General features: G+C 44.2%; 1 protein-coding gene across 4 annotated transcripts in view; it reads left to right on the forward strand.

The window, feature by feature from the left end:
* NAT10 (N-acetyltransferase 10) overlaps positions 1-17,206 on the forward strand; it is a 41,379-nt gene that overhangs the window by 14,041 nt on the left and 10,132 nt on the right. For all 4 annotated transcript variants that reach the window (XM_019639495.1, XM_019639496.1, XM_019639494.1 and 1 more), the window contains 13 exons: positions 3,302-3,435; positions 4,929-5,022; positions 5,170-5,268; positions 8,275-8,411; positions 11,042-11,166; positions 11,616-11,766; positions 12,060-12,156; positions 13,016-13,132; positions 14,116-14,217; positions 14,314-14,388; positions 14,883-14,999; positions 15,849-15,982; positions 16,170-16,218. In XM_019639495.1, the coding sequence (XP_019495040.1) occupies positions 3,302-3,435; positions 4,929-5,022; positions 5,170-5,268; positions 8,275-8,411; positions 11,042-11,166; positions 11,616-11,766; positions 12,060-12,156; positions 13,016-13,132; positions 14,116-14,217; positions 14,314-14,388; positions 14,883-14,999; positions 15,849-15,982; positions 16,170-16,218 (1,431 nt within the window). The remainder of the gene's footprint in view (positions 1-3,301; positions 3,436-4,928; positions 5,023-5,169; positions 5,269-8,274; positions 8,412-11,041; positions 11,167-11,615; positions 11,767-12,059; positions 12,157-13,015; positions 13,133-14,115; positions 14,218-14,313; positions 14,389-14,882; positions 15,000-15,848; positions 15,983-16,169; positions 16,219-17,206) is intronic.

Here is a 17,206-nt window from a genome sequence, read left to right on the forward strand (position 1 = left end):
GTTTTTTGTTACGTGTGCCCTGAACTGATCAAGCACCAATAGGGCAGGATTGCATAAGAGCCCACCTGGTCTGCTGCTCCAAACTTTCTCAAACCAGATCTTCATCCCATCCTGATCCATCCAACGCGGACAATCAGTCCTTGAGGAATGTCTTCTTTTGGCATTGTTTGGCGTTTGAAAATCAGCATAGGAGGCAGCTTGGTTCCTTCGGCACAACAACCTAGAACAACCATATAATGGCTCTTTTCATGTCCACTTGTCTTCACAGTTATAGTTTTCACCCCCTTCTTATCAACAGTTCTGTTACTTGGGACATCAAATTGAAGGGGGACTTCTTCCATATTTGCAACATGTGTCCCAACTCAAACTGATGTGTCTTCCAACACTGAATGACAAAACGATGAAATTCAAGGACCTTCTGCTTATAGTTTTCAGGCATCTTTTGGGCAAGTCTGGTGTGTGTACGCATGCTTAGTCCATTCCGTTTCATGAACCTGAAGCACCAATTGTGTCCTCCTTTGAAATCCCAGTAACTTATTTTTCATCAGCAATTCTTCTTGTCTCATGCTGAACCATCTTTGTGGACACAGGAATTCCAATTGCCCTTTGCTCTTCAATCCATATCTTCAATTCCCTCTCTAAATCTGGCCATTTTGCTGACTTGCCTCTCATGGCCTTCTGCCGTGGCATTTTCAGTAGGGTTTCTTCTTCCCATATCCAGTCTCGGATTGTTTTCTCAGTTGGAGGAGGACCAAACTTACGTTCAGCAGCACAATTTCCATTCATTTTTGCAAACTGGATTGCTTTTAACTTGAATTCAGCACTTTACAAAAATCTTTTCTGAGCCATTTCTGGGTAGAACGTGGCAAAATGTAACCTACCGTAATATACCAGTAACAAGAGCGAAACAGTGAACGCAAAGACAACAAGCATGAAAAAGCGGGAAATGCAAATAAAAAAATCTACAACCACTGTAAGACTAACCCAGTTTTTAGACCCCAAATTTTTCGAAAAAGGGTTCGTCTTATACCTAGGGAAATACGGTATACCGGAATGCCGTAGTCATCAAAACATTATGATACTGGCATAATAACAGATACACACGGACCAGTGGAACAGAATCAAGAGTGCAGAAATAAACCCAGGCATATACAGTCAGCTAATATTTGAAAAGGTAGCCAAGAATACTCAATGGAGAAAAGACAGTCTCTTCAATAAATGGTGCTGGAACAATTGGATATTCACATGTAAAAGAATGAAACTTGGCTCGTGTTTTACAGCACTCACAAAAATTAAAATGGATTAAAGACTTAAATATGAGACCTGAAACCATGAAATCCTAGAATAAAATATGGAGGAAAGCTCCTTGACATGGGTCTTGATGATAATTTTTTGGAATGACACTTAAAGCCCAAGCCACAAAATCAAAAATAAACAAGTGGTGTGGCGGCCGGTTAACTCAGGTGGTTAGAGTGCAGGCTTATAACACCAAGGTTGCTCGTTCAATCCCCGCATGGGCCACGGAGCTGCGCCCTCCACAACTAGATTGAAAGACAACGGCTTGACTTGGAGCTGAGCTACCGGTGGGTGGCAGGTTGGCTCAGTTGGTTAGAGCGCAGTGCTTGTAACACCACCAAGGTGTTGCCCATTTGATTCCCACATGGGCCATGGAGCTGCGCCCTCCATAACTATATTGAAGACAACGACTTGACTTGGAACTAATGAGTCCTGGAAAAAACACACTGTTGCCCAATAAAGTTTAAAAAATAAATAAACAAGTGGGTACATCAAACTAAAAAGCTTCACAGCAAAAGAATCAACAAAGTGAGAAAGACAACCTTCGGAATGAGAGAAAATATTTGCAAACAGTATATCTGATAAGGGGTTAATATCCAAAATATTCAAAGAACTCATACAACTCAATAGCAAAAAAACAACCCAATTAAAAAATGGGCAAAGGTCCTAAATAGACATTTCTTCAAAGAACACATACGGAAGGCCAACAATATGAAAATACGCTCAGCATCACTAGTTATTAGGGAAATGCAAATTAAAACCCTAATGAGATATCACCTCATGCCTGTTAGAATGGCCATCATCAAAAAGACAAGAGATAACAAATGACGGCATGGATGTGGAGAAAAGGCAACCTCTGAGCACTGTGGGTGGGTTTGTAAATTGAACTCGTACAGTGATGTAAATTCTCAATGTAACTGGAAAAAAAATAGTGGAGTTTCTACTTGGCAGTCCCACTCTATAAAGACAACTGCTATTAATTGTTATATATCCTTCTGGATCTTTTTTATGCACATAAGTGGATATTTTAAAAACATGATAAGAGGTCACACTGTACAGAGTGTAAGCGGTCCCCTGTTAGACATTTGGGTTGATTCCCACTTTTTTGCTATTACAAACAATGCTGTTAGGACATTCTTATAGATCAGGGTTGGCAAACTTTTGAAACAGAACAGCCGCCAGGGGTCGCAAACTGCAGCTGACGAGCCACATGTGGCTCTTTGGGTATGTACATGTGGCTCTGGAGTAAAATTGAAAATGAAAATAAAACTATTGTAGTTTCATTTATAATATTACTTTAAATTTTCCTTATTTGTAAAAATATATTTATGGCTCTCGAATAATTTTTAAATTGTGAAGGACAGGATTGGCTTTTCCAGGGGTCGGCAAATTTTTGAGACGGAATGTACCCAAAGAGCCGCATGTGGCTCGCGAGCCGCAGTTTGCCGACCCCTGTTATAGATACATCTGTGGGCACTATCTCTAAGATAAGTTTTCAGGAGAAGAATTGCTGGATCAGAGTATGTGTGCATTAAAATGGGTATTGCACCAATATATGGAACCACCAACAGTATTTGAAAATGCCTTTTTCCCTGCAGCCTTGCCAACACTGGGTACTATTAAACTATTATATGTCTTTACCAATCTGATATGAGGACATAGGATCATTGTTTTAATTTGTGTTACGTAAATTATGAGAGAAGCAGTCACCTTTTTCATGTAATTACTGGTCACTTATTTTTGTTTTGTAAACCAAATTGCTTTTCTGTATTGGTTTTTCATTTTAGAAAGTTATTTTAGAATGCATTTTTGGTCCAGATTTTGTACACTTCCATTGTGTTAGTGAGGAGGTGACCAAGGGAGTGCAAGTCCAAGTGCTCAGAGCCTTGCTTTCTGGACTCTAAGAACTGCTTCCCTGTTATTTGGCCTTGGCATTAGCCTGACTTCTCCACAGTGAAGAAGCGGCTTTTCTCAGAGTTTACCTAGTATGTGTCTCTTTTTACAGGCCAAAGCTGTCTTGAAATTCATTGAGGGGATCTCTGAAAAGACCCTGAGGAGCACTGTTGCACTCACAGCTGCCCGGGGAAGGGGAAAGTCTGCAGCCCTGGGATTGGCTATTGCTGGAGCAGTGGCTTTTGGGTAAGGGGGCCTGATGCCCCATCCTCAGGCACTCTGGGCTCCGAGGGAGCAGGGGTGCCAAGACTAGGGTTCAGGGCACTGGGAGCCTGTTCTGGGTCTGAGTGGGCTCCTGTGTGACTTTTCTAGGTCTTGGGTTCCTGTCTAGAAACAGCAACATTTCCCCCCAGCTCCTCAGAGGTGCAAATATACATGTGCATGCACACACACAAACACAACACACACACACACACCACCACCACCACCACAAACACAAACACATACACACCACACCACACTACACACACCACACCACACACACTCACACTGCACCACACACACACCACAAACACACACCACACACCACACACGCACACACACTCATACACACACCACACCCTCACACCACACCACACCACACCCACTCACATTGCACCACACACCACAAACACACACACACCACAAACACACACACACACACACACACACACACACCCTACGCCCCACACACCCACCCACCCATCCCAAGGCCTTTATGACTGCTATTTAAAGTTAAACACACAAAAACGAAGAATTGGGGCTCAGAAACTTAAAATCTCTCAGGAGATAAGAAATGTGTATGATCAGCTTTGCTGCCTGTGAAAAGTTCAAGTTTGACGTTTTAATGACTTTGATCAATAGAAGATCTTATTTGCTTCTGAGGAGCTTCCTTGAGTGATGTTACTTTCTGTTCTTTTGCCCTGGGCAGAAGATTTATGCAAATTCCAGCAGAGTGTATGCTTCCAACCTCACAGACATAAACAGTGGGCTGAAAACGGACCTGGGAGACCATGTTCTCCTATACGCTGCATCTTCCTTGGTGTTCCTAACTGCTCTGTGAGCATTTTATAGATGGAATAACCCAGGAGTTTTGGTGACTGGGCCAATATCCCCCAGCAAGTCAATGGCAGGAGCGTTGGGGCTGAGCCCCCCAGCTCCCAACTCCTAGTCCCTTGTTCCTTTTGCTGCTCCAGTGGTACCACATGGCCTCTTAGCTGTTAGCATCCTTTACATCTGTCTATGAGAACCCCTCAGAAGTTTGCTGTGGCCGTGGCCTGAGCACCAGTGGAGCTTTCTGGCTCCCCAGTTTGAAACCCTCTCAGTACAGCTAGTGATAAATGTGAAGGGCACAGGATTGGGGAGCAGCACGCTGGTTCTACACGTTGAGGGAGCTGTCCCCATAGCGCCTGTCATACATGTGCGGTGCGCTTTCACACATGTTGGTAGCTAATTGCCAGGACATACTGTTTTCATGTTTTTAATGTGTTTTCATTAGTTTGGGAGGAAAAATATCCTTAGGTCTGGAGTTGCTTTACACTCCTCCCCAAAAAGGGCCCTGACTTTTTTCCCTGCCATTGTCTCTGGTTATCTTCTGTGTGACAGGAGCAGACAAAAATGTTTTCTTTTTTCTTAAGTTCCCTAAACATTTCTTGGATTTCCTAATTACTTAAAAAACAATTTCTTCTTTTGTTCAATAGGTACTCCAATATCTTTGTTACCTCCCCAAGCCCTGATAACCTCCACACTCTGTTTGAATTTGTGTTTAAAGGATTTGATGCTCTGCAGTATCAGGTAGGAAATTAGGATAAGAATTTATTTTGATTCATTGATGGGTTTAAATCCAGGTGAAGTCTTTAGGATGCATGCTTACTTTCTTAATATTTAGTTTCTAAAGCTTGTTTCTAAAGTTTGTCATTGGTTTGACTTTTCCCCCATCAGGAGCATCTGGATTATGAGATTATTCAGTCTCTAAATCCTGAATTTAACAAAGCAGTGATCAGAGTGAATGTATTCCGGGAACACAGGCAGACCATTCAGGTGAGGCTCATTTTAAAACCCTGCTGTGTGGGGCCGTCATCCTGTTGTATTTAAATGGCCCTAAGATGTTTTCTTTGGTAGTCATTTTACATCCTGTGTAATTGGATGTCTTTTACAGTTGTTGTTTTATCATAAACCTGTTCCAGATTTTCAACCTCTTCTAAAGGAAAACATTCAAGTCAACTAACAAGTGTGTGTAGCCAGATTGGAAAGTTGTAGTTTTGTTCTGTGAAAATTGAGTGAGTGGGGTTGAGTATGCTAATCTGCTAAAAGAAATATTATCATTGTTCTGACATCAGTTTTAATCTTGCTTAGTTACAGCAGGTTTTGAAACGGTGCATCTGCAACTGGAACAATAACCCTCACCGTTTAAAAGACAAAAAGAAGCTTGCAAAAATATACTCTGAATCTTTGTGGTTTAGTGAGTGGCCTATTTTCTTTTTTAGACAGTGTTTCCCCGAAAGCTCTATAAATCTCCAGTGCCCTGTAAGCCGGAATGGACTGTACTTGTCCAGAGGCTGCAATTGTGTTAAATCGTAGAGAAGCGTTGGTGTGACAGGCTAGCAGAAGGGATGGACACCCATGGGCTCTTTGAGGAGGAGGTTCACTGGTTATTTTTGGAGTTGGGTAGAGATGGGAAGTGGGCCAGGTAAACTTTGCAGTTTATGCCCTTGACCTTTATGCCTGTCATGGAGGTATACCGGGAGTGCCAAAACAATGTATACTAGTGGACACTGGTCAGCGTTGCTCAAGCATTAGTTCACCGTAATCAGAAGTGTCTGGACGCTGCTGGTAACCACTCTGAACACTTCTTGTAATTGCAGAAGTCAAACGTGACTTGTATTCACCTTTTGTTATCAGTATATATTGAGTATTGTAATTTTAATACAGTTGTCCTTTCTTAAAATATGTGTGCATTTTTTTTGGCATCCTATGTATATGCCTGTGAAAGAGGTATATCTTTTATCAGAGTCGAGATGATAAATGATGTTAAGTGTTTATGCCCTTTACCTAAAGATCTTAAATTTTTTTCTCATTAGGTTTCTTTCTAGAATCTCTCATTCTGTACATTTCTCCCATTTTGCCTGATTTCCCTCAGCTGAGAGGAGGAAAGACTGATGTTGGGTTGGGTTGGGGATGGGGACAGGCCACGGGGTATGAGAATACCGAAACCTATTAAAACTCAAGAAAAATACACACACCAAAGAAGGAAACCTTGCCCTGAAATGCCCTTACTCAGCCCTTGCTGCTCCTTAGATTTTTAATCAGAGACCTTCTTGCATTACCTGAGTTAAACACAGAAGGGGTGACCTGACGTCATGAGGCTCCAATTATGTCCCTTGGTGGTCTCCTCCTCGCTGGAAATTGAAAAAGAAGAATATTAGATTAAAGTCTGTTATGCCTCCTCTAGGGGACTGCTTTCTGCTGCTTTTATGAAGCACTTGTTTAGTTTTTCCATAAGAATCCAAAACATGGGGCCCTATTGATGTGTATCCTGCTGTTAGAAATGAGTGGGGTCTCTGCCTCCTGACCCATGAACTTCTAGCAAAGCAGTTACAAAATCTTACTTGTAACAGAATAGAAACACTTCAAACATACAGAAAAATGCAGAGACCGATATAACACTCAGATGCTTGGCACCCAGGCTTAAGAAATATTGACGTCTTGCTGTTTGCTGAGTTTGTTTCATATTTTAAAAGCCATTTATATTTTTGTTTTAAAGATCTAAAACACCACAGACACAGTTGAAGTCTCTCTTGTGCCCCTCGGCAACTTTATTCTGAGATTGGTGTGTTTTCCTTTAATTCATGTGTTTATATTTTACTACATAATTATGTGTCCATAAATGGTAACGTACTATATTTGTCCTTTTTCAGCTTGCATTTTTTTACTCAATGTTTCTTTTTAAGATTTGTCCAGATTGAAGCTTGTAGATCTGGTTGATTTTAAGTACTATATGTATATACTATAGTTTATTTATGTTTCTAGAAATGGAATTGTTGGGTTTTAGGGGATATGTAGCATTCCAGCTTTCTTGGATTTTGCCAAATTTTCCTTTAAATTTACCTTCACACCAGATTTTTTTTTTTTTTTTTTTAGTTTTTGTTTCCACTGGTCCTCACCAACATTGGTTGTTTGACAAATATTTAAGGTTTACCTGTCTGCTTGTGAAATGGGGCCTTCTTACTGTCCTAAGCACTGCACTAGTGAGGTTGAGTGCCTTTATGTTAATTGGCTATTCAGGTTTCCTCTCCTGAAAATACCTCTTCATTGCAAACTCAAAAAACAGCAGGTAGCCTTGAAGAAACGGAAGGGGCTGTTTGTATACATGAAGATGTCAAGCTTATGCTAAGTTTATGGCATTAGGTGGCCAAGCTAATAGTATAAACAAACATATGTGTATGTGTGTGTTAAGAAGGGAATAAGTCTTAGAAGTATCCTGCCAGTGCAGGGAGACGTGGCCTTTATAATGATGCTGTCAAAGCAGGGTGCACAGTTCCTAGCGCATAGTAGGTGTTGGAGAAACCTGACATCCTCCCATTAGCCACCGCTAAGGCCAAGCTGTGCCTCTGGCTCACTGGCCAGAGCGAGGCTCAGGTGAAGCAGAAGACAGAGAAGAGAGAAAGGAAAGGGAGGCACCACCTGCGAACAGTAGACCAGGTACGGGGCATGGCATTTTTATAGACATACCTGATTTTTCTCTCAGGCAGACACCAGATAGGTATTTCATTCATTTTATGAGAGAGGAAAATGAGACCCTGGGAGATGAAGTGACCTGTCCAGGGTCACACAATTGGTGGTTGAACTCTTTGAATCTAGGTGTCTGACTCTAAGCCCATTTTTGCCCTGCCAAGGAAAAGTAGAAAGGAGGAATGAGAGGAAGAAGAAATGGGGAGAGCGGCAGAGAGGAACGTGAGCGGCCTTCATGATGCCTCACCAGAGATCATAGCTGTGACATGAGGTGGCCAAGCTAATAATATTTATTAAACATTTTCTTTCCCACAGTATATACATCCTGCAGATGCTGTGAAACTGGGCCAGGCTGAGCTTGTTGTGATTGATGAAGCCGCTGCCATCCCCCTCCCCCTGGTGAAAAGCCTCCTGGGCCCCTACCTTGTTTTCATGGCATCCACCATCAATGGGTAAGACACCTTGGGGAGTAGCCATTGCCCCCATAGTAGGTTCTTGCAGATTAGGAGGCATGTAATGACCGTGGCCTGGACTTAGATAGGTAGGTCTGACTCCCCAAGTCTGAGCTATTAGGGCTGCTTCAATCTGTTCTGGGGCTTCTGCAAATAGGAGCTGGCCTCTTAGTAATCAGCTGTAGCTCACCTCTGGTCTGACGTGAAATGGGTACCACAAGACTGAAGAATTACATAACCCAAGTGACGAGCGTCTCCTGTCTGTAGGCCTGATCAAGTTTTAAAAGTACATGGATGGTAATCCCAGTGTATTACATCTTAGAATTATGTGAAAATACAGTATTAAAGTAACTGTATAATTAGCATAAGGAGGCAGGCTTACAGTGGCTCAAGAGCTTCTTTAAAATTTTGAAATATTTAGTTCATGTTCACTATAGAAAAATTAGGAAAAACAGGTAAGCAAAAAGAAAAATCACTGGTGATCCAACCACCTAGAGATAGCTTCTGTTAGAATTTTGGTGTACATTTTCTGTGCAATTTTTTACTTTTCATTTTCAACAAGAACATAAACATAGTTGACGTATTTTTAATTTGTTTTTTTACATAACAATATACTGTGAAATGGTTCCAGGTCAATAAATACATATCTTTAAGATTGGAAAGATTTTTATGTGGAAGTCGTATCTTGAAAAGATAATTCTATATTATAGATTTATTATTGTGACTGCTTAACACTGAAACTATTTAAATAAAGTGGTTTTACTTTTTTTCATAATAGCTTTATTGAAATATAATTCATGTATCATGCAATTTACTGATTTAAAGTGTATAATTCAGTGGTTTTAGTACATTTACAGAGTTGTACAGTCATCACCACAATCAATATTAGAACATTTTCATTAGCCCAAATAGAAACCCCCGACCCTGTAGCCATCATCCTCCAGTTCCTCCCTGCCCCCAGCCCTAGGGAACCATGAATCTGCTTTCTGTCTCTATAGTAATTTGCCTATTCTGGACGTTACATATAAGCGGGATTGTATAAGATGTGGTCTTTTGTGACTGGCTTCTTTCACTTAGCATCATGTTTTTAAGGTGCATCCATGTAGCTTGTATCAGTGCTTCACTCCTTTTTCTGGCCAAGTAATATTCCGTTGTGTGTTTATACACATTTTGTTTTTCCATTCATCTGTTGATGGACATTTGGGTTATTTCTGTCTTTGGCTATTAGGAATAATGCTGCTGTGAACATTCGTGCACAGGTTTTTGTGTGGACATGTTTTCAGTTCTCCTGGGTACATATTATACCTAGGAGTGGAATCACTGGATAAAATGGTAACTCTGATTAACCATTTGAGGAACTGCCAGACTATTGTCCAAAGCAGCTGCACCATTTTTCATTCTCCCCACTGTGTACGAGGGTTCCAGTTTTTCCATACCCTTGCCAGCACTTGTCATCTGTCTTTTTGATTACAGCCGTCCTAGTGAGTGTGAAGTGGCGTCTCATATGGTCTTCATTTGCATCCCCCTGATGACTGGTGATGTGGGGCATCTTATGTGCTTATTAGCCATTTGTGTGTCTTCTTTGGAGAAGTAGCTATTCAGATCCTCTGCTTGTTTTTCTGATTGGATTATTTGTCTTTTTATTATTTAGTTGTGAGGGCTCCTTATATATCCTAGATACAAGTCCTTTATCAGATACATGATATACAAAATTTTCACGTATTTTTTTTTCCCACTTTCTTGATCATGTCCTTTGAAGCACAAAAGTTTTGAGTTTAGCTTGTGCTTTTGATTTTATTTTTTTCATAAGTAAATGGAGTTCCTTTAAGAAAGCTTTGTTATGTGGGACAGAGTGGGGAATAAAATACTTCAAAATTCCAATTTTTGGATCATTCTTTAAAGGTAGTATTTGAGTAAGATGTCTGTAAATACAGTCTGTAAATATTATAATAATACTACAAAATGATGTAATAATAATAATAATAATTAAAAAAAGAAGGCCCACTGAGCAGTCTGCACCCTGTGGCCACATATGATTGTGACAAAAGACAAGGAGGAAATACAGTTGAAAAGTGCTGGTTCAGTTAGATTATAGATGTTTTTTTTCCCTAGATTTTTTGTGAGTTGTTTTATGTCACCTTTTAAGTGAAAGTAGTAATGAAAAGAATTACTTGGGTGGTAGATTTGTTTAATCTTGGTTTTACAAACTGGGAAGTGCTCTCTGTTCATTTCTTCAAGCATGCTTCTTCTAACAGCGGCTCTCATAATTGACCATTATGCTGTGTTCACTTCCATCATGCTTGTAAAGACTTCACTCCCATCATCTTCTCAGTCCTTATTTTTTTAGTCTGTAGCACAGTCCTGGGAGGTGTGTAGAATAATCCCTTTTGAAGGTGAGGCTAAAAGAGGTTGAGTTCCTTGCCCAGAGGTGCCAGGAGTTGCGCCCAGGATGGCTCCCCATTGCGCCTCTTCTGGGCGTGCACATGCTGTGTTGGAAATGCAGAGGTGAGCGGGGCTGTCCCCGGGGAGCAGGGGCCTGGTGTTTCGGTAGATGAGGAAAGTCGTTCTCTGCTCCCTCCTAGAGAGTGGATTTGAGACCTTGTGCGTGATTGCCTTTGCTTTTCTCCTAGCTATGAGGGCACTGGCCGGTCACTGTCCCTCAAGCTCATTCAGCAGCTGCGTCAACAGAGTGCCCAGAGCCAGGTCAGCACCACCGCTGAGAACAAGACCACAACGACAGCCAGACTGGCCTCAGGTACCCCGGAGCTCCGAGTGAGCCCTGCAGGACACAGCAAGACTCCTCAGACTCTCTGGGTGGGCCCTTCCTCTCATGACATCATGAGTGGAACCAAACCTTCCTATGATTAGGCAGAAAGGTTCAGTCCCCAAGAGGAAAAGTTGCTTTTCTCTAAGTATCAGCAAGCCAGCGACCAGATGGGAGCCTGACTGGGCCTTCTGGTGGCTGGGCCCTTTTTGTCCCCATCTCAGGGCAGGGTTGCATTGACTTAGTGAGATCCCTTTGGGATTGGTGTCATGCCAAGTTGAACATCCTCCAGAACAGTTTAAGACCCCTCAGTTTAAATTCCTGAGCCATATTTACGTGGGCACCCTATGACAAAGGTAAAGCAGAACATTTGTCTTGCTCTTTTAGATAAAACGTATTTATCACTGTTTCTCATTGTGTGTGTTCTTTGTGGGGAACAGCGCGAACACTGCATGAGGTTTCCCTGCAGGAGTCAATCCGATACGCCCCTGGGGACGCGGTGGAGAAGTGGCTAAACGACTTGCTGTGCCTGGACTGCCTCAACATTACCCGGATCGTGTCAGGCTGCCCCTTGCCTGAAGCCTGTGAACTGTATCCTCCTGGGTTTCATTTGCCCTGGGAAAGGGAGAGGGAGCAATGAAAGAATTACACAAAAGGCTCGGCTCTTAGTTTCATAGGCTGCTGCTCTGGGGAGAGGAGAAAGCTAACAGGGGAAAGCTGAGCATTCTCGACTTTCCCTCTTTTTCTTCCCTAAAGTGTTTCTGCTCAGACACGGGGCTCCTTTTCCAAGATGAGGGAAACCCACATATCCAGGTGACCTTTGGAAGTAGTATATCCTGTTTTGGGCTCTTTGATTTGTTTTGGTTGCTTAACTCCAGACCCAGCTACTATGTCAACAGAGATACCCTCTTCTGCTACCACAAGGCCTCCGAAGTTTTCCTCCAACGGCTTATGGCCCTCTACGTGGCTTCTCACTACAAGGTAAGTGCAGCTAGCCCTCGGGTGAACTTTAGCCCCGACAGTCCCCTTCTACTTGTGTTTTCACATCTTCTGTTACCCAGTGGCTCAAGTGACCATTCCACTGGGAGACTTAAATGTCCTGACATTGACAAGGGCCAGTGATCTTGCTGGAGGGATTGCATTTCCCATTCTTGTTGAGATTGTCCTGGGCTTCTAGCTTTGTATACGGAGTGTGGAATTCCTGCATGTAGCTCCATACGCGGTAGCTGGAGAGGTGGGAAGCACTGCCCGTTTTAAAAGGGATACTTCTTGCCTGTCTGCTAAACGGATAGGCTGAGATGACATAGCATTTATTACCTGCTGGTGCTGTTTGACCTGAGGCCAGCTTTGTACCTCTGGGCTATTTTTAAGGAGCAGTGAATGAAATTTTAGAATATTTGCAAGTCTGAGAAATTAAAGGGCATGTTAGAAAGGATACTTTGTGAGTGTGTAGGTAGCATTTTTATGAACACTCTTTAAAGGAAGGCTGTAGAGTTGGTGTTGGGAGTGGTGACGGGTTTCCTTGTCATAGCAGCCTCATCAGGACAGAGCTCACTTCCCAGGCTGTGAGACAGGCAGTGCTGACCAGCAGTTCTCTGTCCCCACTCTGGGGCCTCAGCACGCGTGAGATGGCCGCAAACATTTGAGGCTAAGTCCCACTTAAGCCATTTCGGAGTCTCAGGCGGGCTTCCCAAGATACTAGACAGGTGCTTTGCAGGGTGTTGGCTCATCACTTGGCTTTGGGGAAGGCAGCAGTCTAGCCATCTGATGATTCCGAGTAGCCTCGTGAGTGTGAAGGACAAGAGGAGCAGCTCTCACTGCCCCGCATTTGTGCCCACAGAACTCTCCCAACGATCTCCAGATGCTCTCTGATGCGCCTGCTCACCACCTCTTCTGCCTCCTGCCTCCCGTGCCCCCCACCCAGAATGCCCTTCCCGAAGTGCTTGCTGTCATCCAGGTACAGAGGCAGAGGTGTCCTTGTGGCATTTGTTTTGGGAACCACCTAGGTGTCAGGTTAATGGCTTAGTAACCACAGCATGGGAGTGGAAGCTGGGTGTATCAAGGCAGGCGATGAGAGTGCATCAAAGAAAGCACCACCCCCAGAAACCAAGGCCTCACTGTTCATGGACGGATAAAATGCAGAACTGGCCACTCATATTTTGACTTACAGCTCCTCCTAAAACAGAACTTGTCTGTGTGTTTGTTTTCCTCCTTTATTACAAAAGCAATAACACAGATGGGAAAAAATAATGTTTTTAAATGCCTGGCATATATTTATGCACTTTTGTGTCATGATTCCTTTTCATAAACATAGAACCATAGTGCTTGGTAATCTGCCTTTTTTTTGCAGTGTGTTGAATATTTATAATCTGCATAATTTTAAAAGGCTGCATTGTAGAGTAATACCTTGGTTTGCGAGCATAATTGGTTCCAGAAACAAAATACACGTACTCGTATTGCAAGACATTGCTTGTTTACCAAGTTAAAATGTATTAGAAATGTTTTCTCGTCTTGCGGAACACTCGCAAACCAAGTTACTCGCAAACTAAGGTTTTACTGTATTTCATTATATGCATTTACCATACTGTGGTTAACCATTCTCCTATCGGACACTTGAGTCATTGTGAATTTGCACTACTCTGTTTGAGGGTCCTGTGTCTTAACTGACGTGTGCACACACGCACACCCTCCTCTAGTGTGGTTTTGGCTCTTTGGGTCAGGAAGATGTTGGTACTCTGCCTTCTTAGTGCCAGTGTCAGGATGCCCATGGGGCACAGTAATAAAACTTCCACTGGAAATGGATGGGTCAGTTACAGGCTTAAGCCAGACCCGGAGTGGAAACAGCCGTCCTGCTTAGAACCAGCAGGACGCTGATGATGCTGTGAGTGGGCTCCACCTGGGGCTGGCCTGCTGGTTTGCACTGTCCTGCTTCCTCCATAGGTGTGCCTTGAGGGGGAGATCTCTCGCCAGTCCATCTTGAACAGCCTGTCTCGAGGCAAGAAGGCTTCAGGGGACCTGATTCCGTGGACAGTGTCAGAACAGGTGATGCGCTTTCCCAGGCATGTTGGAGTAAGTGCAGCTGGCAGTGTCGGAGGGTGGGTTGTGTTGCTAAGTTACTGGCTTGTGTCTCCCACACAGTTCCAAGATCCAGACTTCGGCGGTCTTTCAGGTGGAAGGGTCGTTCGCATTGCTGTTCACCCGGATTATCAAGGGGTAACGTGTCCTTGTGCCTGTCAGATCTCGTGTGCTGTAACTAGCTGCAGCTGTGGTGCTGGCAGCTTGTTAGGGCAGGTGTACTGGGTTGTTTGACTAGGAAGCTGATCAAGGAGAGCACAGGGGCTTGTGAACAAGATCTACTTTTTGTAATTATCTCCTGTATCTTAGAAATCTCCATTGAGCAGCAGCTGTAGAGATGTCAGTTTGGGGCTTGCTGATCTGTGGACCAGAAAGCACAGCCAGCCGTCCCCACACTCAGGTGGCAGATGGGCTGTACTTGATGGGCAGACAGTGTGAAAGCGAGGGTCACACTGCTGAATCCTTAGGGTCTCTGCTTTGGCCTCACTGAGGGATTTCATTGGTTCTCTTTGTCAAGTGCAGTTTGACCCAGAGCAGAGGCTTTCTAGGAGCAGTACAGGGGCACAGAAGCGGTTTAGACAGAATAGAACATCTTTCTTCCTTGACCTGTTTCCCTCCGTGTTTGCTCCTAGATGGGCTACGGCAGCCGAGCTCTGCAGCTGCTGCAGATGTACTACGAAGGCAGATTCCCGTGTCTTGAGGAAAAGGTTGTTGAGACGTCACAAGAAATCCACACCGTCAGCAGCGAGGTGAGCATCTTTTGGCTGAATGCCTGGTCTCTGGGAGGATCCTTCCCTGGGTCTTCAGGAGCATCGTGGAGAACTGTTTAGCAGGCTGGGCTCTCTGAGTAGTAGCTGATTCCGTCTTCCATTCTCTCTTTGGAGAAGCTGCTGCTTCTCCAGCCTGACAGTTAATGTCCTCAGATCAGCATCATTAGCCTTGCTTGGAAACTTGTTAAAAATGCAAATTCTTGAGCCCTCCCCAGATCTGAATCAGAAGGTCTGGGGTGAGGCCAGTAACGTGTGTCTTAACAAGCTCCCACGTGATGCTGAGTCATGTTGCAGCTGAAAACCACCACTCGAGGATCCGCTCCTCTTAGCATTAAGCCCAGACTCAGAGAAGCTCTGTGTTTATTGGTAAGCGTGATTCATGCTAGGAACTGTGACGGCTTTTTACACACGTTCATTGGGATTTCACAGTGCGCCTGTTAGGGAGGTGGGGAAGGGGCGGGCTTATATTTAAGGTCAGGCTCAGATGTTTGTTACTTTCCACGTCACAGACTTGGATCTTCGGCCCCCATCTTCAGAACCTTACCTCACTCTCTGTAAATCTGTTAGGCATTTCTAAACGTGTGGCTCTGCTCCTGCTTTTGGGATTCCGAGCAGTGTGAGTTCGTGCTTGTCTAGGGGTTTGGTGTACTTAAGGAGCACTGGACTTACTGGTGTTCCTATATTTTAAAAGCCATGGGGACAAACAAGGAAACCTGTCCTGGAGTTTGTTATGTTCATTCTAGAGCCTGGTGTGGCAGGGGTGCTTGGGAATGTCACTAACCTTTCCCTCTGCTGGGTGGACTGTGTTCTCCCGCTGTTATACTCCAGGCTGTCAGCTTGTTGGAAGAGGTTGTCACTCCCCGGAAGGACCTGCCTCCTTTGCTCCTGAAGTTGAACGAGAGGCCTGCGGAGCGCCTGGATTACCTGGGTGTATCCTATGGCTTGACTCCCAGGCTCCTCAAGTAAGGGTTTGCTCTGTCCTTCTCCTGCACCCCTTCCTTGGCCTCAGGGTCCTGACCATGACGGTTCTGTGGTTCAGGGGTCTGTCACACATTCATTGTCCCCCTGCTCTTTCTGGCCCTTCCCAGCGTTACCTGTCAGCCACTCCCAGGATGCACACGGCGACCATCTCTCTTTGTATTTTTACAGATTCTGGAAACGAGCTGGGTTTGTTCCTGTTTATCTGAGACAGACCCCGGTGAGTGAGGCGTCTGGCAGACGAGGGGTGCGGGTTTGCAGTTAAGCTTGGTGACAGGTCTGTCCTTGCACAGAGTCCTGGTGCCCCCTGCTGTGCTCTGAGCAGGTGTGCCTGTGCCTCCAGGAGGTTTAGATGGACACCAAAACAGCCACCCCCACCGACAGTCCATGCGGCCACACAGTCATTCTCCCCTCCCGGTGCGTTCTGCACTTTGTGCTTGATTATAAAAAGTGGCAGAGGTGCACATGGACTTGCTCATCAAATTCTGGAATCGTGTAACCTGGGAGCCTCCTAGAATTTAAAAAAAGAAAGAAAAGTGGTTTTAGGAGAGTGCATGACAGAGCTATAGAGGATGATTATGGAAAGGGAGAGAGTTCGTGACTGTCAGTTCATTAAAAAAATACTTCTTTAGCAACCTGCAGTGAATCAGGCAGTGAGCAAGCTAAAGCCATGAAGCTTTTTTTTTCAGTGGGCAGAAATAGGCAACAAAAAAGAGAACAAATTTTCAGGTAGTGATATGTGCTGTGAAGAAAACCAAATACTGAAATTATAGTCTAATGAGCAGTCAGGCTTCTGAGGGGCGACTTTTCAAACTGAAACCTGAATAATCAGAACGGAGCAGCCATGGGACTGTCCTGGAGACAGAGCGTTTGCAAGCGGAGGGCACAACAAGTGTAGGGACCTGAGGTGGACATGAACTTGGTGACGTGAAGGAAACAAAAGAAGGCAAGCGTGGCAGGAGAGCCCTTAAAGGAACAGGGTGGTGGTTCATGGTGGGGCAGTTAGCTTATGTAGGGACTTTGCGTTCCCTTCCTGTTCAGTTGGAGAAAGGGATTAGAGGAAAGGTCCTGTGGCTGCAGTGTAGACCGTGGATGGCAGTGGCCCAAAGGGAGAGGCAGGAAGAGGAGTGGGTGAGAGATGGGGGGGTTTGGGGTGAGCTAGAAGTAGTGAAGATGGAGAGAAGAGGCCAGATGCAAGGTCTGTTTGG

Source organism: Hipposideros armiger, unplaced genomic scaffold (genome assembly GCF_001890085.2).
Source record: "Hipposideros armiger isolate ML-2016 unplaced genomic scaffold, ASM189008v1 scaffold_44, whole genome shotgun sequence".
NCBI classification, from domain to species: Eukaryota; Metazoa; Chordata; class Mammalia; order Chiroptera; family Hipposideridae; genus Hipposideros; species Hipposideros armiger.